At 32.4% G+C, this 24,984-nt stretch overlaps 1 protein-coding gene across 2 annotated transcripts; it reads right to left on the bottom strand.

Annotated features, from left to right (window-relative positions):
- Positions 1 to 16,042: 16,042 nt before the first annotated feature.
- Positions 16,043 to 22,072, bottom strand: LOC124932342 (poly(ADP-ribose) glycohydrolase 1-like). 2 transcript variants are annotated; one of them, XM_047473317.1, is made up of 11 exons: positions 21,741 to 22,072; positions 21,469 to 21,639; positions 20,920 to 21,023; positions 20,245 to 20,446; positions 19,846 to 19,950; positions 18,746 to 18,864; positions 17,391 to 17,534; positions 17,062 to 17,209; positions 16,732 to 16,929; positions 16,547 to 16,609; positions 16,043 to 16,463 (listed from the first exon to the last, which is right to left on the bottom strand). In XM_047473317.1, exons 1-11 carry the CDS (start codon positions 21,993 to 21,995, stop codon positions 16,320 to 16,322), a joined length of 1,653 nt encoding a protein of 550 aa, XP_047329273.1. In that variant the 5' UTR covers positions 21,996 to 22,072; the 3' UTR covers positions 16,043 to 16,319. The 2 variants fall into 2 exon arrangements, with proteins under 2 accessions (XP_047329273.1, XP_047329793.1); XM_047473837.1 differs by having other exon boundaries at positions 21,469 to 21,621.
- Between the last annotated feature and the right edge of the window lie 2,912 nt (positions 22,073 to 24,984).

Here is a 24,984-nt window from a genome sequence, read left to right as displayed (position 1 = left end):
ATTATTAATCAAATATAAACCAATCAATTTCCAACTTTAAGTCGAACACGTTTTTGACATTTTAACACGTTTTTCATATATTTAATACGTTTTAAACATTTTAAACACATTTTCACACCTACAACACGTTTTCACACGTTTAATACGTTTTCACATTTTTGGCACATTTAACACGTTTTTGACACACTTAACACGTTTGTAACATATTTAACATGTTTTCACACTAATAACACGGTTTTTCATATTTTTGTCACATTTAACACATTTTGACACATTTAATACGTTTAACACGTTTTTGACAAGTTTAACACGTTTTTCACGTTTTTGGCATGTTTAACACGTTTTTGACTTATTTAATACGTTAACATGTTTTTAAAAAGTTCAACACGATTTTTACGTTTTTGACATGTTTAACACATTTTGACATTTTAACACGTTTAATACGTTTTTGATATGTTTAACATGTTTTTTACACGTTTAACACGTTTTTCACACATCTAACATGTTTTTCACGTTTTTTGCATGTGTAACATGTTTTTCATGTTTTTCGAATGTTTAACACGTTTTTGACATATTTTACACATTTTTTCATACGTTAACATGTTTTTCACATTTTTGGCACATTTAGCACGTTTTTGACATGTTAAACATGTTTAACATGAATTTGGCTCATTTAACATATTTTTAGCACATTTAACACGTTTTAGTACGTTTAGCACGTTTTTCAAATTTTTGGCACGTTTAACACGTTTATGCACATTCAACATATTTTGACATGTTTAATATGTTTTTTGCAAGTTAACACGTTTTGACAAGTTTTAACATATTTTTGGCACGTTTAATAAGTTTTTGGCATGTCTAACACGTTTTACATGTTTTACACATTTCTCACGTTTTGGCACGTTAAATGTGTGAAAAACGTATTAAACGTGTCAAAAATGGGAGAAACATGTTAAACATGTCAAAAACGAGTCAAAGCGTGCCAAAAACGTGGAAAATGTGTTAAACGAGTTAAACGTGCCAAAAACTTGAAAAACGTGTTAAACGTGTCAAAAATATGAAAAACGTAAAAAAATGTTAAAAGGCAAAAAACATGAAAAACGTGTTAAATGTGTCATAATTGTGAAAAACGTGTCAAATATGCCAAAAACATGAAAAACATGTCAAATATGCCAAAAACATGAAAAACGTGTTTAATGTGTCAAAAATGTGTTAAAACTGCTAAAAACGTGTTAAACGTGTTAAACATGTTTAACATGTGAAAAATATATTAAACGTGTCAAAAACGTGTTAAACGTGTCAAAACATGACAAAAATATGGAAAACATGTTAAACGTGTCAAAAATGTGCCAAAACGTGAAAAACGTGTTAAATGTGTCAAAACGTGTTAAATGTGCCAAAAATGTAAAAAAATGTGTTAAATATGTTAAAAATGTGTTAAACGTATCAAGAATGTGAAAACGTAACAAACATGTTAAACGTGTCAAAATATGTCATAATCATGAAAACGTGTTAAAATGTGTTAAACATGCAAAAAACATAAAAAAACGTGTTTAACGTGTCAAAAATGTGTTAAACGTGTCATAAACGTGTTAAACATATCAAAAACGTGTGAAAAACGTAATAAACATATTAAAAACATGAAAAACGTGTTAAACGTGTCAAAACATGGAAAATGTGGAAACGTGTTAAACATGTCAAAAACGTGTTAAACAGATACAAATGTGTTAAATGAGTCAAATACATGTTAAATGAAAAAATAATTTTGGTTACCCAACCCATACCCAACCCATATTATTAGTAAATAATATGGGTTGGGTAAATTTAATTTGGGTTAAATGTGGGTTGGGTAATACGGGTTGGGTTTACCCGTTTGCTCACTCCTAGATATTACACCAAATGTCGTCCCAAAATTTAATCGAAGAACCATCCTCCACAATGAATCTAGACTGCTCACAAAAACTTTTCCACATAAAATAAATTCCCCTCCAAATGCTACACCCTATTGGATAATTAGACATTTTTGTGAACCAATCAAACGAATCATTACCATACTTACATATGATTATCAATGCCCAAAGAATATTTGACTCATTGCAAATCTATTACACCATTTTGATAGAAGAGTTTTATTAAAAGAAATAATATCTCAAATATATAGACCTCATCCTTAAAACATTTAATCTTATCCCAACTAACTAAATGACAAAAGGATGAGTTAGAAGATCCATATAGATATTTACACATTATTCTTTTCATTTTCACCGCCACACTCTTGGGGAGAATGAATAATGACATTATATATGTGCAGGGACGGATCTAGGAATTAGAGTTGGGGTAGGATTAAATTTTATACTAAGAAAAGTGTAATAATTTTTTTAAAGTTGAGCTCTTTGAGATTTTAAAAATAAAATAATCTATAATAAATTCTATTTTATATCCTTAGCTAAATCTTGTTTAATATAAGTTGTTCAACACTCGATAAAAAAAAAATCATCTACCATTCTATTGCGAAGTTTCGTCTTCAATTTCTATATTTCTAAAAATGTTCCCTCAATCATGATGGTAGAAACAAGTAAGATTAAAATAAGATAAATCTAGACAACCTATTATAAATTTTGATCATTCACTCTCGATCAATTATTGACACAACTCAACGATGGTAAAAAACTTCAACTTCTACGTCACCTCAATTTTATAATGTACCAATTCATATTTCAAAGTAACGATGTCTTTATCCGTAAAATCTTCAAGATACAATTCGTTGAAGTTTGCAAATATCATCACTATTAAATGAGTCTAATAATTTTTGTGGGTCTAAAAATGTATCGAGTAATGCTAAAATAATACATTTTCATGTTTGTACATTCAATATATACTTATAAACATTATATACATAATTAAACTATTGAGTATTCAAATTAAAATAATGAAAATTTCATAAGAAAATTAGATTTTTTTAAGGAGGATTGAATTCTATCTCTTTAGAAATTAGAAAAAATAATCTAAAATTTAAACAAAAAATAAATAAAGAATAGGGAATTATTGGAATACAAATAAAATCTACCGTAACTATTTGATTACAAATTACTTAAAAAAAAAAAATGAAAACTAAGCCATTGAAGATTGGAAGGTATATATACAATGTATAATATAGTTGTAGGGGAAGACAAGTAATTGATTCATGGTGAATTTGAACTTTTTATTATATATATATATATATATATAAATCAGGGGTGGACTTAAGCCCACCTGAGCCTTCATTCCATTCGTCCTTGTATATGCGGACATAGATGACAACACACTTTTAATAAGAATTAACCGACATTTTTCGAGATAATTTTACTTTTCTATCTAGACAGTTTACATTCCATTTTAGTGATAATCGGGTCTCAAGAGACCTTGGATCGTAATTTAGCATCTTGATAGATATACCAAGATATGTTGACGAAAAATCACAAATTCTGAACCCAACATATATTTCAACCTTCATCCTTCTTCTATTTGAAATAGAATTTAAAAAAAAATGTATGACTAATTAAGATTAACTCGAAGACCAGAACATGCACAAAATAACCATAAAATATTCGATGGTGTTTAAAATTCTTATAAGTTGCCTGAACCATGCAAAGCGTGTATTCAACCCACACAAAATAAAATATGATAGAAAAAAAAATGAAGAGAGTGAATCACCTCTATCTTATATTATATATATATAAACTCATAAAATTGTAAGCATAGATACATATAATATGTTTTAATTTTGTCTTAATCATATATTTATATAAATATAAAATGCATATACATCCATTTCTTTAGTTAATTTGGGTATATATATACATAATTTGCATGATATAAATAAAATATTATTTATATATAAATATTTTAAATAAAAATAATATTATTTGAATTTTTAAATTAATTTTAATTTATAAAAAAATTACGTATATTTTTTAATTCATAAATATATAAGGTATGAAAAATATTTAAAAGAAATATATAATGTATGCAGGCCAATCATATAAAAATTGACAACATTCATTAGGTAAAAAAAATAATTAAGAAAAAAATAATTTATATTAAATTTTGAATCAAACTACCAATCAAATTATATAAATTTATACTCTGTTATAATATTTCTTATTATTTATTTGAAAATAAAATATTAAAAATAATGTTTATAAAAAATTAATTATGGAAAATAATATATATATATGAATGATGGGAGAGATAAATTAATTATTATTAGTGAATTCATAATTATATATATATATATATATATATATTATTATATATAATAATAAAAATGTATATGATTATTAGATAAATTATGTTTATTAAAAGTTAATGATGAAAAATAATATATATATATATATATATAAAAGAGATAAAAAAAATAATTATGAAAGATATAAAATTATTTATATATAAAATAAACAAATTAAGAAAGAGAGATATAATATTATATATATATAAAATATATATATATATATAATTATATATATATATAATTTATATAAATTATATATATATATATATATATATATATAATTTATATAAATTATATATATATATATATAGGAATTATAAACTCAGCGAGAGGGGTAGTGAAACAACGCCACGAATTCGACGTGTTCTGCTACGTTGCCACCACGTTTCGAATGTCACATATCCGAAATACAAATTTTGGGATTTGACTTTTTTTTTGTCTCGAAATGTGTATTTCAGAACATTTTTAATTTTTCTCTCTTCTATCCACATGGTATGCGAATTTGATACATAAAACAATATTCGGATTTTCAGTGTTAATAACATATTCAAAATTTCGTACAATTTTAGGCCCACTTAAATTGGTAATTATGAGGTTGTGTATCTGCCCAATATAAAATTAATAATCGGTCGAATTGTAAATTAAAATTTTGTACAAATTATTAATTTATAAAGAATATTAATTAAAGTCATTTAATCACTTTATTTTATAAAATTAAAACGATAGTGTTTGGAACTATGTGGTTATTAATCGTCTCATATAAACTTTAACAATTAGTCGAATTACATGCTTAAGGTTTTGTGCAAAGTTATTAATTTATGAAATAAGTTAATTGAAACATCGTACCAATGAATTGAAACATCGTACCAATGTAGACTCACTTGTGTTAATATGTTTTATAAATTAAGATTTACTAGGTATGTAATTGTGTAGGTAATTAATGCAATTATTTAATCTGTCTAAAAGAAGATACATAATTGATCATAATATTATATTATGCACATATTGTAATAAATTATTTAATCTGTCTAAAAGAAGATAAATTATTAATCATAATATTATAGTAACAATTATTTAGTGGGTAACGTGAATAATTGGACTATCTAAATATAATTAATTATTTAATTGAACTTATTGTTAATATTTGCTTGCTACACCATAATATCATTTATAAGTTAATATTTAATGTAAAAAACTAAATATTAATGTTGATCAGTTTGATATTTTTTTTTGATATGGTTCATTCTTTTAAATTTATGTGAATATAATTATTTATTTATTTTTATTATCTAATTAAGTTAACAGTCCTATTTATATATTTAAAAAAATAAAAATAATTAGAGGTTAAATTTGTTAAGAGTATTAATATATTCTATTATATTTCTAAATTAAATGTATTAAAAGAAATAGAATTATTAATGTATTTTAGGCCGGCTCTCTTTAGGTTATTTTAAAACTCCAAATAAAATCAATTTTTCAATCAATTATTTTTCAATAATCAAATCACTTATTTTATTAACCAAAATACTAAAATATTATTTATTTTAAATTAATATTTTTATTTTATTTATATGTATCAATACCTTTTAAGTATTTTTTTTATTAAAAACAATCATCATTTCCTTAAAGTCATCAACAATCTGCTAAGGTACAAAAATAAATGTTACAGTCCTAAAATAACTCCAGCACCCTCCATCGGTCTTATGCAACACTTGGGCTGAATTTCTGTTTTTTGTTTTAATATTCTATTTTGTATTATTTTTCTGTTTTTCCAAACTGAATTCTGTTATTTTCTAGTATTTGTTTTAACTAAATATTCTGGGACAAGACAACAACTATATAAGGCTGATATTTCTTCCCCAAGGACCCATGAATAATGAATATATCAAATTTCTTGTGAAATTTATTCACCCCTATTTTATTTTATGTATTGAACATTTGTTTTGGACTGTTTGGTATATACCAACAATATTTATTTTCTCATCATTAATTCTTTTTTTCCCTCATCTCAAATTCTTAATCACAAATTCCTTCCGCTGTACTTTGATTATATATTTCCATCTGGTCCTAGAGATCAAGAACTCAATTCTTGAAATCAAGAACTATAAAACACTCGTTACAAATCAAGTCGTAACATCTTGGTATCAGAGCAAGACAATTCTCAATTATAGAAACCCGATAGCAAACATAGATGGATGCTCTTAAAATCCTAATTGAAGGTCTGTTCCAACAATATGCCTTTATGCAAGCTTCCCTATAACAGCACATGACCGAATCAGCTGCTGTGCACAATGCCTTTCAGCAAAATATGGACAAAAGGTTCAATACCGCTGAAGAAAGTTTGGCAGCCATTGAAAGTGGTGCATCTAATAATGGCCAAGATTCCCGCACCTGACTCTATGTTAATGCTTCTTGCTACGGTCCTCCTACAAACAGGTCCTTCCAATATGGCCAACACTACCTTCCTCCAACCTAGCCCACAAAGGCTGATTTTCTTGAATTTGATGGGACTAATTTGGAGGGTTGGCTCATATCTGCCGAGCAATTCTTTAGGTTGGACAAGACAAATGATGCCACGAAACTGGACATTGACTGCATTCACTTTTCAAATGAGGAAAGAATGTAGTATGACTCATATTTGTAGAACCGCAACCTTAGAGAAGCCTTGTCGTTGGATGTATTCAAGAGAGATCTCTTGCTGTGATTCGGTCCTTCTATACACGCCACCCCCATGAGACAAGGATGAACTTGAAGCAGATCAGTACTGTCCAAGTCCAAGAAATAACATACTCGTCCTTAATGAACAATAAGCACTTGTACAGCACCGAACCACCACTACTGCCCAAGCCATCAATTGTTAGCACAGCCTGGACAAACACCAACCAGACAACCGACCCCAAGAATGGCTTATGTTATATTTGCAACGAAAAGTGGGAGCCCAACCATAGGTGAAAATCCAAATTATTCATGGTCTCGACTAATTAGCAAGATGTCCAAGAACCCACTCAAGAATCAATTTTTAATGATCCACCTTTGCTACTTGAGGTAGGGGATGAACCTGTCATTTCTTTGCACGCATTGATGGTCCTACAGGGTATTCCTTGGTCGTATGTCAACATGATACAAGGCAACCAGCTGGAAAAGACCTTGAAAAAGTATAGTGTTGCTGCCATGGTGTAAATAACAAACAAGCATGCAAGCCGAATTGTTTCACTCGCGGCAACGACATTGGAAGACACTCCTGAAGATCTCCAGCACATAATCGAAGGCTTTAATGCTCTATTCCAGCAACCCAAAAACCGACCACTAGCTAGGAAAGTAATTAGAAGACATGGTTAATTTGTTGCACTTATGCTGCTGGTACGGAAAAAGGACTGGGCTTGAATATTTGATGACACTCTAGAGTATAATCGGAAGAAGAATGACTCTTTTGCTGCACCTGGGGTGCTAATCCGATAGAAGGACTTGTTCTGAATTTTTTATAACACCTTAGTGTATAAGCAGAGCTGAAAGACGTTATTTTTATATATGCACTAGGTCCCGACCAGCTCCACTATTGAAAGGATGGTACTGAAGATTTTTTTAGGGGCTTTGGTCCTATACTCCGACACTTACTGGACCTGCTTATAATCCGATCGAACAACAAGAGAAAGGAGATCTCTTTGAAGATAGGGGCATACACATTAGAGGCTTACCAGGCCATGATCTATTCGTCGACGACGAATTTTGAAGGGGGAGATAATGTTACGGTACAAAAATAAATGTTATGGTCCTAAAATAACTCCAACACCCTCCATCGGTCCTATGCAACACTTTGGCTGAATTTTTGTTTTTTGTTTTAATATTCTGTTTTGTATTACTTTTCTGTTTTTCCAAACTGAATTATGTTATTTTCTCGTATTTGTTTTAACTGAATAATCTGGGGCAAGATAATAACTATATAAGGCTGATCTCTCTTTCCCAAAGACCCATGAATAATTTTTATATCAAATTTCTTGTGAAAGTTCTTCACCCCTATTTTATTTTATGTATTGAACCTTTATTTTGGACTGTTTGGTATAGACCAACATTATTTCTTTTCTCATCCTTGATTCTTCTTTTTCCCTCATCTCAAATTCTTCATCACAAATCCCTTCCGCTGTATTTTGATTATATATTTTCACCCGGTCCTAGAGATCAAGAACTTGATTCTTGAAATCAAGAACTATAAAACACTAGTTATAAATCAAGTTGTAACACAATCATTATTTTTTCTCTCTCTAGATTTTAAAAAAACCCTAATTTCGAAGAAGGTCTTAATGCATCTAATGACACATAACCACAATATCACAATTTTTCTAATTATAAAAATAATTTGAATGTTAATGATGTAATAAAATTAAACAAAAATAAATGTATAAATATTTTTAAGCAAGTTAAAATTTTATAAGAAAAATTAATGGGAATAATACTAAATTTAAATTTATTCAGAATCTATCAATCTGTTTTTTTTATATTTAAAGTGGATAAAAGTTTTCAAATTCCACAAATTTACGGTAAGAAATGGACGATGCAAAATGTATCATATTTATTTTTAACAATTATTAATACCTTACCTCTCATTAACCCACTCAATTGTCGTATCAGTTTTGTTGGGTTTTGCAACAGCAAAACTACGTATCTTCTTAGAAATTAAACCTGTAACAAATCAGTTTCCAAATCGTCTATGACGAACAACAAATTTACCAAGAACTGAAATAGTACAAAATAAACGACAACACAATATACGTGGTTCGGTCAAAATTGACATACGTCCACGGGAGGGATAAGTTTCATTAAATCAAAGAAATGTCAATAGTAGAAACTAACATGCCCTGCTCTCAAATTAAAGAAGTGATTACACTATGAATGATTAAAATCCTCAACAATCAAAAGCTCCCCCAACCTCTCACTCTATATCAGCCAAAGAACAAGATGAAGTAGAAAACCCTATATCTATTCACTCTCTCTCAACCTTACTGTGTTATGAGGAAAATACTCAAAAAAAGTATTTATACTCTAACCCGTTTTCATAACAGAAAACTCTGACCCGTTTACCCGGAATTTAAAACCCACCCGCAATGGCAAGGAACACCTCAACAATTCTCCCCATTCCAAGCAATGGGAGAATGTTGCTATAAACATTCATCATCGTGACACTCCTTCCAGAACCATTCCGGCTTTGGCACAACATATCTCATGCTTACCTCTTGGTAAGCCCTTTGACATAATATCTGACCCGTTCTCATATGTATGCATTTTCTCCAAGTATAACTCCTTCTTCTCGAGCACTTCACGGATCCAATGGTACCTTATTTGAATGTGTTTTGAACGTGAATGGAAACTTGGATTCTTGCTCACATGTATAGCACTTTGTGAGTCACTAAACACCACAAACCTGCCTTGTGCAATGTTTATTTCTTTCAACAATTCTTTCATCCATCTCATTTCTTTACAACATTCAATAATGACAATATATTCAGGTTCTGTAGTAGACAAAGCAACACATTTCTGTAGACGAGACTGCCATGATACAACTCCTCCTCCAAAAGTAAGCAAATACCCTGAAGTTGATTTCATTGTGTCAATATCACCACTCATATCTGAATCAGAAAACCCTTCAACATGTGGTTATCCAGTACCATAACACAAAGCGTATTTGGAGGTCCCTTGAATATATCTCATTAGCCACTTAACCGCTTCTCAGTGTGTCTTACCGGGATTTGAAAGGAAACGACTAACTACTCCAACCGCATGAGCTATATTTGGTCTTGTACAGACCATTGCATACATCAGACTGCATATTGCTAAAGCATATGGAACACTTCACATTTCTTGTCTTTCCTCTTCATCCTTAGGAGACATTGTCTTGTTTATTTTCAAGTGTGTAGCCAATGGACAAGCAACTGGCTTTGCCTTGTCCATACAAAATCGTTTTAGAATCTTCTCAATATCTCTCTCTTGAGACAATCATAGTTTTTTCTTCACCCGATCACGAATTACCTGCATTCCCAGAATTTGTCTTTCTTGACCCAAGTATTTTATCTCAAAAGACTTAGCCAAATCCTTTTTCAACTTGACAATCTTGAGCTCGTCTTTCCTAACAATCAGCATGTCATCAACATATAGGAGAAGTATAATAAAATCATTAGAAGAAAACTTTTGCACAAAGACACAGTGATCTGTAGACGTCTTCATGTACCCATGGATGGTCATGAACGACTCAAACTTAAGATACCACTGCCTTGGTGCTTGCTTCAAACCGTACAGACTTTTGACAAGTTTGCACGCCTTGCTTTCCTCACCTTTCTTATTGTAACCTACAAGTTACTTTATATAAACATCTTCATTAAAATTACTATGGAAAAATGCAGTCTTGACATCAAGCTGTTCAACCTCAAAATCCATACAAACAGCTAGACCTAACACCACCCGGATATAAGTCATTTTCACTACCGGTGAGAAAATCTCATCATAATTGATTTCATGTCTTTGGCCAAAACCTTTGACAACCAGCCTAGCCTTGTATATTGGTTTGTTATCATCACCTTCTTGTTTGATCTTGTACCCTCATTTATTTTGTAATACTTTTATGTTCTTTGGTCTTTCAACTAGTTCATATGTGCCATTTTTCAGCAATGACTTCATCTCTTTATCCATGGCAGCTAGCCATTCTTTCTTATGAGCATCCTCAAGAGCCTCCTTATAACATATAGGCTTCTCACAATCAGTTAGAATGACATACTCTGTAGCAGGGTACTTAGAACTTGATATTTTCGCCCTAATAGACCTCCTAAGTACCTCTGTTTGTTGATTCGGTTGATTTCCATCTTTTTGTTGAACTTCAAAATCAACCTCAATATTATCACCAAGATCAGTTTCAGTATCATTTCCATGACCTACAATTGGACCCTAAGGAACATCATCATCACTATCTGAGTCTGAAGCTACATGTGGCATTGTCTCCTCAATATTATAAGACAACTAAAGACCAGAAAGGTCACGTATGTATGCATCAAGCTTTTCACAATCTTCAAAATTCTCAGTAGTCTAATCTTCAAGGAATACCACATCTCGGCTTCTCAAAACCTTTTTGTCAACTGGGTCATAACACATGTATCCCCACTTTTTATCACCATAACCCAAAAATATGCATTGCCTGGTTTTTGCATCTAACTTAGACCTCTCATATTTTGGAACATGCACAAAAGCTCTACAACCAAAAAATGTAAATAGTCATAATTAACATCTTTACCTGACTAAACGCTTTCTGCACACTTATTATTCAATGGTTTGGAGGGAGAACGATTGATCACATACATTGCAGTGCTCATGGCTTCAGCCCAGAAATGCTTAGCCAATCTGGCATGAGAGAGCATATTCCTCATCCATTCCAACATTGTTCTGTTCATCCTCTCTGCCACACAATTTTATTGTGGAGTCTTGGGCACAGTCTGTTCATGTCGAATACCATTCTCTTTGCAATAATCATCAAATGAGCTTATATACTCTCCCCCATTATCTGAATGCACTCTCATCAGTTTTCTTCATGTCTCTCTTTCAACCAGCTTGTGAAAGACCTCAAACCTTGTTGCAACCTCATCTTTGGACTTTACAGAATAGTCCAAAACCTTCTTAGATGCATCATCTATGAATGTTACAAAATAAGAAGCACCACCTATGGATTTAATTTTCATAGGACCATAAACATCTGTATGAACCAGTTCAAGGACATTCTTTTTCAGTTCCACTTTTGACTTACTGAAGGAGACTTTGTTATGCTTACCCTTCAAGCAATGATCACAATTTTCAGCATGAGCATCCTTGAGATTCAACAACTCATTCCTCTTGATCACAACATTCAGCCCCTTTTCACTGATGTGACCTAGTCTTTTGTGCCACAAATCAGAGGATGACTCCATCACGACATAATATGCTGCATCATAGACAATTTTCAAATTTGTCTTATATAAGGAACATCATTTCTTACCTCGTGCAATAACCAATGAACCCTTGCTTAGCTTCCATGCACCACCACTAAAAATATTATGGTAGCCTCTATCATCAAGCTTACCTGCTGAAATCAAATTCATTATTAAATCAGGAACATGTCTTACATCTCTCAATGTCAGGAAACAACCTATGTTTGTCTCGATTCTAACATCACCAAGATCAACTATCTTAGACACATCACTGTTATTCATGCGAACCTCACCATAATCACCAGCTTTGTAGGACTAAAAGTAACTTTTGTGTGGACTAATATGGAATGAGGCACATGTGTCAACAATCCATGCTATTTTATTTGAAGATGTACTTAGACAAAAGTCTTGACAGTTAGAAGCATATGTTAGTTCACCATCTGAAGCATAAGTAGATGTATCTGCACTCTGTTATTTCTTTTCTCTGAGCTTCACTGTACCCTTCGCTTTATCATTTTTAAATTTCCAGCACTCGTTTTTCCAATGACCCATTTTGCCACAGTAATGGAAAGCACCATCATTCTTTGGAGCTCTAGACTTGCCCCTACTCGAACCACTTCTATTACCCTTTGATCTTCTTTTATCAATCACCAACATATCAGACTTAGAGGGGTTATCCCCCTTTCGATTCTCCTCATCAAGTAAGGAAATGATGACAAATTCCATGTTAATTTTACCATTTGGTGTTGAGTTGTTGAGAGTGATAATAAGTGTCTCCCAACTTGTAGACAAAGATCCAAGGACTAAAAGTGTTTAAATCTCATCATCAAAGTTTATCTTCATACTACTCAGCTGATTCTATTTTAAAATTCATTCAAGTGCTCAGCAATTGATTTATTATCAATGTACTTCAAATTTACCCGTCTTCGTACCAGTGTTGGTTTATTCTCTGCTGACCTCCCAGCGTAGAGAGCTTCAAGTTTTCTCCACACACCATACGCGCAGTCTCATTCTCAACATGGTGCACAACATTTACACCAACTCAGGAACAAATAAAACTGCAGACCTTTCTATCTATCTTTTTCCAATCAGCCTTTTTTTTTGTAGTCTCAGGTCTAACAGCCTCATTTTCAATTGTTTCATTCAAATTATCTGAAACTTACAGATCACTAATCATCAGTTTTCATTGTCTGTAGTTTGTACCATTCAGACTCACTATATCAGGTCTAGATTTCTCCATTATTACTGCCTTAACAATTGACAAAAACCCTAGAAAAGAAACCAGTTGATCTCCTCTTTCAATTTCGTCAAGTAACCAGTAGAGCACTCTGCTCCAATGTTAAAACAAATAACCAATTAATACTGCTCGGATACCACTGTTGAGTTTTGCAACAACAAAACTACGGATCTTCTTATAAATCAAACTTGTAACAAATCAGTTTCCAAATCGTCTATGACGAACAACAGATTTACCAAGAACTAAAATAACACAAAATAAACGGTAACACAATATACGTGGTTCGATCAAAATTGACTTACGTCCATAGGAGGGATAAGTTTCACTAAATCAAAAAAATGTCAATAGTAGAAACTTACACGCCATGCTCTCAAATAAAAGAGACTATAAATGATTGGAATCCTGCACAATCAAAAATTTCCCCAACCTCTCACTCTAGATCAGCCAAAGAACAAGAAAAAGTAGAAAAACCCTAGATTTGTTCACTCTCTCTCAACCTTACTGTGTTATGAGAAAAATACCCAAAAAAATATTTATACTCTAACCCGTTTTCATAACAGAAAACTCTGACCCATTTACCCGGAATTTGAAACCCGCCCGCAATGGCAAAGAACATCTCAACAGGTTTTTCCGACATCTTCATCACCGCAAAATTCTTTTTTCACCTTCCCATTCGCATCGGATTAAACTCCTCGTAATAAAAGCTGACAACCTCATTGGCGCTGTTTCATATGAAACTCCAATTTCCTCCTCTGTTTCACCTTTATCCGGTCAAACTCAGAATTATTTATGAACACTTCGTCGTCTCTCTTGCCCCAAAACAATCTGCATTCCATCGAAGAAGATGTGTGTTGATTCTGAATGACCTTCGATTACTACGACTCTGCCTACGAATTCTTTGTTTCTTCCTCTCAGGTGGAGAAAATGAATGAAAAATGTTATCGTCGTCGGAGTAATCAGAACGGCCGTAGGCGACAGAGTTGTAAATTTTCATCCAGGGAGCCGTGTCATCGTTCTGCCACTTAAAACTGTGAAATTCAGATGAAGATGAATGGCGACTTTGATTGGGTTTTGAAGTGAGTTGGCTTCCGGTGTGGAAAAGAAGGTGGAGGGGATGTTGTGTTTGAAAGATGAACGACCACGATGAATTGATTGAGATTGAAGTTATTATCACAATTTATCACAACTCATAACTAAGTATTCATAACTAGTTATTGAATTATTTTGACATTTCTTCTATATACATTATCTTAACTCACCATCAAGAAACCAAAACAGACCATGCTTTTCTTTCTATCCTTTTTATTAGAATTTAATCCCGCCAAATCACAACTTAATTGCCCAACTAAAATTAAATTTCAGATTTTTAGTTTTTAAATAAATGTTTTTCCAATTGAACTATACTACAACACTGTAACTTACTTTCTTTTTATTTCAGCGCAAAACATTATCAATATTAAATATTAAAAATTAAAAACTCACAATTCCGATTAGGGTTCTTTGTTAACGAAAAGTCATTTCGTTAGAGTATTTTAGAAGTTAAGATTTGAAATCTTCTATATCTTACAATTTATAGGGTTTATTGAACTTTATTCTCTTTTTGCTTATTTGCTTTTGTTTGTCCCTAATCTTTGTTCTTGTTTTTTTTGTATCAAGTACTTGTTTGATTGATATGAAATATAACTCGTTAATCATAAATCTACGGAAACAAACTAACTAACCCTGTTGAACTTCTAAAATTGGAGAAAATCGCATAAACATTTAGTTTTAAATGAATTCTACTATATTTTGGTAAAAGAAAAAAACCTAAGTTGGTCATAAGGATTGCAATTGGTTACATATACTATTATTAGGGATTTTCTCTTCATTATTATTCCGAATTACTATCGAGTTCATACAATTCTGGCATACCACTGTTTATAATCTAGACGATACATATAATATTTTCATTTATCATAAAAACTATTTTAACTAAATTTATTTATAATATAAATATTCTTTGTGATTCCTAATATCTTTTGGGATAAGTTTGCAAATGGATGGAAGAGCTTTGTTCTTATTGGTGAAATGAGATGTTGTAACCGATTTTTGACCGGTAATAACATCTACACTATCAGCTCAATATGGTTTCCAAATTGGATTTGTTTGTGGTGGAGGAACATTCAAATGATTCAAAGCGGATGATTTAATTCATAGAAAAGGAAACCCTTTGAGGGATTGTATTCATAGAAACGGAAACTCTTTGAGGGATTGAGAGGATGCTTAAGACTTGCAACTCTCGGTCTCTTCGTTAAGCTTACAAATTCAATGACTAAATTTTGAGTGGCAAACCACCCATTGCAATCCCTACCTGCACCCACAAAGAGTTAATCCTCGAGAAGGGCTTGTCGCCTTAGAAAGATGACTGGGGGCTACACTTCAATTATTGTTTGGCTATCGAAAATCACATAGAAAGGAAAATGAAAGAAAACACTAACTCCATCAAAAGACTCGAAACAAAACATACAATGTTGGAAGAAAATATTAGTATCACACAGAACTTTTTGAACTAATAATGAAACAAAATTTACCAATTTTGTTGGCATCAGAAGATTCATGTTATGTGTAACAGCAGGTGGCGGTGATTGAAAATCAGCAGGTTTTTAGTACACAAAAAATGCATTATGATCTTTCTCGTGTTGTGTTTGCAGTAAAAAATAAAATATGTTCTCACAATCTACTTAACCCTGGATTCTCACTTTTTAGCCGTCTCAGAAGCTAATTCAAGAGATCTATATTGATTTTATATATATATGCCTATTCAATTATGAGTAAACACGGGGTAAAACAACGCATATGAGTAAACATTGTTCTTAAAGTAAAATGCTTTTGATTAAGCATTAGAAGGTAGAGACGGAAGGAGCCAACTGAAAAAACCATCTTTAGTCTTTCCATTTAATCTCTTAGATGAATAATCTACTACTACACCCCATAACTCACCAACTGTCCAGCCATTAGAGTGAATCCACGTACAAACCTGCGCCCCCATAACATGTCACAATTATCAGCTCATGCAGTTATTTGGAAGTAGCGACAAACTGAATGGTAGCCATACAGTACCTGGTTAATATTTTTCAGTTCCCTCAAACCAAATGTGTGATATAAGATGAAAGGTCTCTTAGCCTGAAACAAATAAACAGACACAGCAGTAGTGGTAGTAGTTAGTCTCAACTGGGTGAGATGAGCTCTATTTGTACATAAAACTAGACCATGAATACTTTCAATTGCAGAAGAAAAAGGGAAACCTGAGATGCAGCAAGCCATTGGATTGCAACTTTAAGTTCAGGATCTCCTCCAAACGCACCACATCCCCAGTTTCCAGTTGCAATGCCGATTGGCTCATCACTTTCCAGATATTGGTTCCCTTTTATTCCATCAGCACTTGCTTTTGAATCTTTAGATCTTTCTTGACTGAATACTGAAGGAATTCTTGAAGCTTCATCCTTCAGTAAATTCACACACAAGAAATCTATGAAAAATACCTCAAAAGTTAACAAATTCAGTTAACAACATTTTGAATAATGTATCTTCTCTTCAGTTTTCAAAATATTAACAAGTAAGACACAAGGCATTACCATTTGAACATCTGATGAAGTACCCACATTGGACCCATCTACATCTTTATGTAAACTAGGAGTGCAAACTCTATCCTCTTGACAGTGTCTTTGATACTGCTGATAATTGAATCCATCTTTAAACCCACAAAACGCTTTATTCACCTCCCTGATAGAACCAAAACAAGTAAAAACATCATCTTATTATTTTGGTAAAAACATATTATGATTAAACTGCAGTAGTAATGTTGAACCATGTTACCCATTACCCTAACACAAGCAGGAGAATAATTGCAGAATGCTAAGTTTAAAATTATTACAAAAGTAAAAAAAAAGTTGAAAATAAGCACCTGAGAAGACATTCATGCCTAAACTGTCTTGTTCCAGGGAAACATAAAGCATCTATTGCAATTATTCGTGTTTTAATTCTTCCCATTACATCCAGATCCTTTTTGTCCACATAATCACCAGAAAAGCGAAATGTGGAGGCATACCTGTAAAAGTTTAATGAATTACAAAAAGGGCCATAAACATGTAATCCTCATTTCGTATACAGACCAAGCAATAAACGTGTTCAAAAAGCAAGTGTAACAAGGCAAAACCAAGAAAATCATCAAAGTTGAATAACCGGAACACCATATTTAGGCCCATACGCAAATAGAGTAAGCAATTAATATCTTACAAGTAATAAAGATATAACAATAAGCCATAATAAGTGGACTATTTGTTGATTTATGAGAAGAAATTTGAGTTTATTTCTTGATGAATACTACTCTATCACTATAGGACATACATAATAAGTTCTTTTGTGAGTCATGTTAGTCAATTTCTACGGAATCCATCAACGATCACATGGAGGTAGTGAATCAAAGATTGAAGGGCCTCATTTTCAGAAAATTAGATACTTGGAAAGGATCTCCTAGGAATGACGTGGCACAACAAGAAACAGACAGTGGTTGATGAAAGTATTGCCCAAGATGAGTTCAAAGCATAAACGCATCTCTTTTGGGATTAACTATGACATAAGGAAATGAACATCATTATGTGGCTGGTGATTAGAGTTTGTTTTTGACTATAGGGTGGAAGTATGTTTTCTCCCCCTCTTAATTCATGACGACACATGTAATGACTTATTCTTACTTGGTTGTAGTTCTACTACCATAGCCGATGCTACTTTCGCATTGACTATGGTTTTTAATGAAATTATCACATTTTCAAATAATAATAATAATAATACTCATTCACACCAATCACGAATTTTCTCCGTTCTTCCAGTTAGAAAGCATTCATTGTCTACTTGAGAGGAGAGAGAATCAATCAAGGTTTGATTGATTAAATACCAATTTCTGTTATTAATTGCGTACAGATGATTACCATAATTAGTTAGGCTAATTATATGTGATTCATTTGTAATTGATTAGGAAGATATTAAGTGATTCTCAAAACCCTAAACTAAGGGAATACCTCTGTATATATCTGATACTGATGTATTATTCAATATGAATAAACTTAAAAGGTCTCACAGAAATCATCTTCTTCATAGACCTTTACTATATCTTCATACACATTGAATTTAATTGAACAAATAAGGACTATTCACCATATGATTAGATATGATATATTTATTAGAGTTTCAGTGAATATGATATAGAGAAAAGTCCTAATTGATTTTCACTTTACAAATTCAGTAATAATTTCAACTTACCCTGTATAGTCAGAAAACCTTTCAGCACCAACAACTTCTATAGCTTCATTGTCAGCCATGCGAGGCAAAAAAAGCATGCCAATAATCAATTCTGGGTTGATCATGAAACGGATCTCTTCCTACACGAGAAATAATCAATATTAATAGATACTATAGAGTGCCCAAATAATCTTGAATGGATTTAACAGAACACAATTGCACATATAGTTCACAACAACAAGGAGATGGGAAATGCAAATAAAGAATAATAGTGCAAATTCTTAAATTTGTAGTTTGTGCTCCAGGGGTCAGAGAATAAAGATAGTGCTAGAAGAGTAATGATAACATGAGGACTAGATATGTAAGATATCTACACACAAAACCTGCAGAGTGGTATGACAGTTTGCTAGGACCATAAATCACTGGACTTAGCATCTTACTCAGCCCAATCAATGACAGGCTTTTTTCTGCTTGCTGGTATATGAAATTTCTGTTTGGCCAATTTATATAGTGACAATTCTGTTATAAGAGGAAAGGGTTAGGGATAATGTCCTGGGGTTCAATAGCGGTTAATAACAGATAATGATAGTTATAAATAAATAGTATAAATAGATTAGTAGCAGTTATATGGTGGTTATGAAAAGATTTAGTTGAAAACTCTTCTTAGAGATTCTCTCTTCTTCCTCAATGTATTCTCCTCAGTTATTAGGGTTTTATCATTCTCCATTAATTCAATTTCTCTTTAACTTGCTAAGAGCTCTATCTTCTCTTCGCTCTCAAATTCTAGTTCTCTTATTCATGTAATTTCAAGATTTATACCTAATTCCAGTTCAAGATATATCAAGTTCATCTAACTCCTAACTTCAAAGAGTTTGGTCACACTTGATTGTACCATTAATCTACACCAAAAAAAACTTATATACAATAATCACTTATCTTTTCAATATTGTCGAGTTTGGAACCAACACAAAACTAGATCAACTGGAAAGAGATTCCTTATCCAGAAAAGGTTTAGTTCACATCAGCAAACATGTCCAGCGAGAACTCTACTATTTCAGCACAAATCAAAAGCATCGAAAAGTATAAACAGTTATTACTTATTAGGAGGTCAAGAAAGAAACCTGCACACAACCCCTACGTAAAGCACCACCTCCAAGATACTCGTTAGCAAAATCTACTTCCAAGGCTCCATGCGATTGATCTTCTATTAAACCTGAATGGTAAGCCTAAAGGAAATTAATAAAAGAATAGTCAGAAGAATCCAATTTGTATTGACCTGAAAGTAAGGAATCAAGCATTACAAAGAAGAAAATAATAACTCTCAAACTTTTTGCAGTAATTTTATGGCAATAGATCATTTTCCATTCAAGCCAAAGAACTAAGCTGTAAAAATACAGTAATTTGGCGAGAGAGAAACTCTCCTACATGCCAAAGAAGCATGTGTAAAACCTTGATGTGCTAAACTTATGTTATTGATACAAGGAATTAGATACAGGTGTTGAAGAACTGAAAAAAAGTACCTGAAATTTGCAAAGGGGTAACCTTGAGTTTCTCCAATCATCAATTTCCGGATAACAAACACCAGGATTGGGTTCCAGAGGAAGAACTTTACGTTCAAAGGACACCATGCCCGTTGGCATAGAGGAGCATATCCTCTCAAAATAGTGCATGATGCATTTGACCTTGTTCTCTAAATTTTCCCTATAACTGCTACTGAGATTCCTGGAACATACAAATATTATCAGCATAGTTTCCTGAACTAACAAGACAGGAACAACTGCGCAATACATGAGAAAATATTTGTTTGACATACACATTAAACTTTTCAACTGAAATTCATGGTTTAACCTTCTTTTAGTATAATACATATGCACAAATTAAATCATAATGATACGGTCCGTTTTCCATCACCAAAAACATGAATTAAAATAGACAGAAAGACGAGCATCCAAAGATTCACAATAGATTCACTTAGAGTAGACGAAAGTCAATGAAATAACAAAGTATAAGTACGATACTCCTTGAAAAGTGAAAGTACGAAATAACGAAGTATAAGTACTCTCGATTGGAAATTAAAATTGACAAATAAAAATACAATAGATTCACTTAGAGTAGACGAAAGTCAATGACCATTCTTAAACATGATAACAATAATAGAGCAACTCTTGTAATTAGAATGGTTGTATGTTACTTACGCAAACAAATGATCAAAATTGATCATCTGAAGTTGTTTGTCAAATCTGTCAGAGATTGGAAATAGACAGAAAAATGAGCATCCAAGAAAAGCACCAATTAATTCCTGAAACAAAAAAAAAAATGCAGAATGATGAGATGAGATGGAAATACAAAATGACAAGCAAATTCCTAATTCCTGAACATGCAAATATTGTGTATGCATAAGTAAAATCAAATCATTTGTTCAGTAAATAAAAATTTGAAAAGATATCCAATATCATAAGAAAACACACAGAAATTGAAGAACACATATGATCTTTTAGGCAAACTAGTTAGTTAACTCCACCAGTACCGTAAAACAAAAACTGAGGAATTGTAATGCCGCAACAGTACTCCTCAAAGATATCCTCTAGATGATACTCTTTCTCGTATCATATATATGGAGACTTTGATAACTTTGTCCAATATTATCTATATCTCATAAGCAAATTGTATCAAACCAGCATTCAATTGAATGTCCAAAACTGATTTGATATCTAAATAAGAAGAAGCAAAGGATACACGCTTACCTGGCTGAGGAATACTATCCCTGAATTCTGTGATTCTAACAAACGAAGACCTGTCAGGACATCTGTATTCCGATAGTGAGCTTCTAAAAGAGATGGAAGTCGCAGTAGCAAATCAGCCATTGCAGGAATAACCTGTCCCATCCATTTCTCCGCCTGGTCAAGAGATATTCTCTGACGCACATTAGAAGATGTGAGCTAAAAACGACAATATACAATTCACCGAAATAGAACTAAAAGAGGAAAGCAATTCAAAAAGAAGAGGATTGAATTACTTCGTCGAATAAAAGAGCATATCCATCTGCGGCGGAGAAATCAAGGATGTCGAAAGGGAGAGTGAGAGAAATAGCTCGCCGGAGATCGGAAATAACTTGAAACAGTTTATAGCCGGAGGTCACACCACTGTGGCTGGGGCCACGAGAAAGAGATGTTAGAGTTTCAACCACTTGATTCGGCCAGAAGAGAGACGATGAACAGAGCGAAAGCGGCAAATAAGGAAGAATGGACTTCAAGTCCTCCCGATCTTCCATGCTCTCTAGTCTCTCTCAACTCAATTTCCTTCCATGAACAAAATCGGCAAACACACTTTAAACAGAATCCACATTGCTCTCTATGAAACTAACATTTTGAAACTAAGCACATCCTCTCTCTCAATTTATAAAATTATTTATTTTTTATACATATGAAAAATTAAATATATTAAATTAAATAATAAAAATAAAACAAAATTTAACTTATATATTAAAATTAAAATTTAAATTAAATACTATTTTTACCATTTTTAATTTTTTCTCATGTCTTTATCAACAATAAAAGCTAAAATAAAATATTATATATTTTTTTCTTTCATATAATGTAATTTATTTTAATTTTAATTTAATTAATTTATTTTAATATTTATGTATAATGTATGATATTTAAGTTAATATTTATTTTATTTAGTAAAAAATGTGTAAGTTGGAAATAAAAAAATAGATATAATGAGAAAGAAAATGAAAAAATTAAAAATAATTCAGATGTAGTCACTTTATTTCCTTTAGTTTAGAATTTAGAACTAGTATTTAAGCTTGAACACAGGTGAAAAATGGGTCAAAACCGAGAGTAAAAACTTTTGGTAATGATCCTATATCTCTCGGTAATGACCTAATATTGAAGGTTTTAGTAACTCTCGTCATTCCTCGGTATTGACTCTTTCGGTAAATTTAATTGGGTGTTTACCGAGAGATATCGTAAATTTTTCGGTTTAAATACCCGAGAGAAATACCGAGAGTTAATTGGAAAATTTTCGTTTTTTCTTCAAAGAGAAAAACCGAGAGTTTTCCATATAAGTCTCGTTTTTTCCCTTTCAAGAAAAAACGAAAGCTTTCCAATTAACTTTCGGTTTTTCCTTTTCAAAAAACTCCGAGAGGTATATGAAAATCTCTCGGTTTTTCCCTTTTAAGAAAAACCGAAAGCTTTCCAATTAACTCTCGGTTTTTCCTTTAAAGAAAAACCAAAAGATTTTCATACAACTCTCGGTTTTTCCTTTTCAAATAAACCCGAGAGGTATATAAAAAATTTTCAGTTTTTCCCTTTCAAGAAAAACCGAAAGCTTTCCATATAATTCTCAGTTTTTCCTTTTCAAATAAACCCGAGAGGTATATGAAAAACTTCCAGTTTTTCCCTTTGAAAAAGAACCGAAATCTTTCCATATAACTCTCGGTTTTTCCTTTTCAAATAAACCCGAGAGGTATATGGAAAGCTCTCAGTTTTTCCATTTCTAGAAAAACTGAAAGCTTTCCATTTAACTTTCGTTTTTTCCTATAAAATGTACAAAATAGGTCAATTGTTTTGTGCGCAACCAAAACCTGTTCAGCCAAACCAATATATATATATATATATATATATAAATAACATTCATAAACCAAATGACCATTAGCATTTCAAAATTTTAAACCAAACCAATCATCCAAACAATCTGTTATCATTCGAATTAAAACGTACTCAATCATTCATAAACTTGTTATCGGTCGAAACAACCAATCAAAACGTACTAGAATTAGCTGATGGGGGGAGGGGGTGGTTGATATTGCCTCATAAACATTTCAAATTTCTTCATTCTTGTCCTCATTTCTAGCTTTTCCGCTTGCATTTCATTAATTGTTCGAGTTCTTTCTTCATCCATTTTTTGCAATTCTTCCACTTTCATCGCCAATCTTTGATTCTCCTCAAACAACCAATTAGTGGATCATTGTGAAGTGTTGCCACTTCGACGATCCTCTCGAAAGTGTGTGGGCCGGACGCCGATCCCATACCGATCACTACCCCATGCTTTTGTCATCCGAACACTCTCTCCATCAAGTCGAAGTCAGATATATCTGATTCATTGCTTCTTACCTCCTCCATCTCCGTCTGCACATTTGAAATAAATTTTAATTTATATAATAATAAGCTAGATTTATGTAATTTATTTAAATTCAATTAACTTATAATTTTCTCTTGTACACTTTTGTCCGGGATGGAGGTTGGGGTTTCTTTTGTAGGTTTTGAGGTACGGGTCCTTTTGAATACTTTAACGACAGAGGGGATTTGTCCTATTTCAAGCGTCTATTAAAATAAATGATTTATAAAATTAATAACATTCTTTATATTAAGTTATTAAAAATAATGAATAATGTACATACCAAATCTTCTTTCACTTGAGAAAACGGTCTACTTCTAGTATGATGTGGGAATTTCAGCTTATTCATGTTAACAACATTGGTACGACTGTTTTGTTGTATTTGAAATAAAAATGAAGTTAGAATAATTGATATCATATTTTATTTGAATTATGAAACCGTACCTTAAATTTATCTGTGAAATAATGGTTCCGACACACGAACTCCTAATCATCTCGATTGTAGTCTCGTGGGGAATTGACGAGTACCACCGCCTCGTCTCCTTGATGAATGCAGATATAATCCCTGTTCAAATTCAAGCGCCATCTATCCCATATCTGTTTGGCATGTGCCAATCCGGTCGCTCGATATCGATCAATAGAACCATTAGTACACTCGAACGGATCCTAAAAAATAAATCATTCAAATGTTTTAAAAAAGTATTGATTGATTAATGTATAAATAAGTAATTATTACCGTCATAGCAATCCAAAGTGAATCCAATTTGTCAACACTTAATGTCTTCCACTTCAGGAGACGGTGTGAGACGGCTAAGGGGTCCCGCATAACCGACCCCAAATGTCTATACCACATTTTTCTTCCATCGCCGCCACCGGGCCTCTCATCTACATCTCTAAAAGTCAGAGCAATCTTTGTCCCCGGTGGCCTCCTAGATAACGCAATATTTTTGTTCTTCCCCCGTCTTTTGCGGGCGGAAGATTCTTCAAAATTATCAAAATCATAATTAGATGTAAATCAATACAAACAATAACTAAGTGTAAACATGTTACCTGTCGATGATGGGTCGGGAGTGGAATGGTGCTCATGATCCTCTTCGTGTGCCTCCTCATGGTCCTCATCGTCATCCCCCATTGATGCA

The sequence above is a fragment of the Impatiens glandulifera genome, chromosome 1, assembly GCF_907164915.1.
Source record: "Impatiens glandulifera chromosome 1, dImpGla2.1, whole genome shotgun sequence".
NCBI lineage: Eukaryota > Viridiplantae > Streptophyta > Magnoliopsida > Ericales > Balsaminaceae > Impatiens > Impatiens glandulifera.
This window is presented reverse-complemented; position numbering and strand designations above follow the sequence as displayed.

What these genes read in the sequence shown, in the direction of transcription:
- LOC124932342 (XM_047473317.1), bottom strand. Translation starts at nt 21,995, where the DNA reads ATGGAAGATCGGGAGGACTTGAAGTCCATTCTTCCTTATTTGCCGCTT. An exon ending in AGGTTTTCTGACTATACAGG is followed by an intron (nt 17,535 to 18,745) that starts GTAAGTTGAAAT and finishes AAACTTTTACAG; the next exon opens with GTATGCCTCCACATTTCGCT. An exon ending in AGGCATGAATGTCTTCTCAG is followed by an intron (nt 17,210 to 17,390) that starts GTGCTTATTTTC and finishes TGGTTCTATCAG; the next exon opens with GGAGGTGAATAAAGCGTTTT.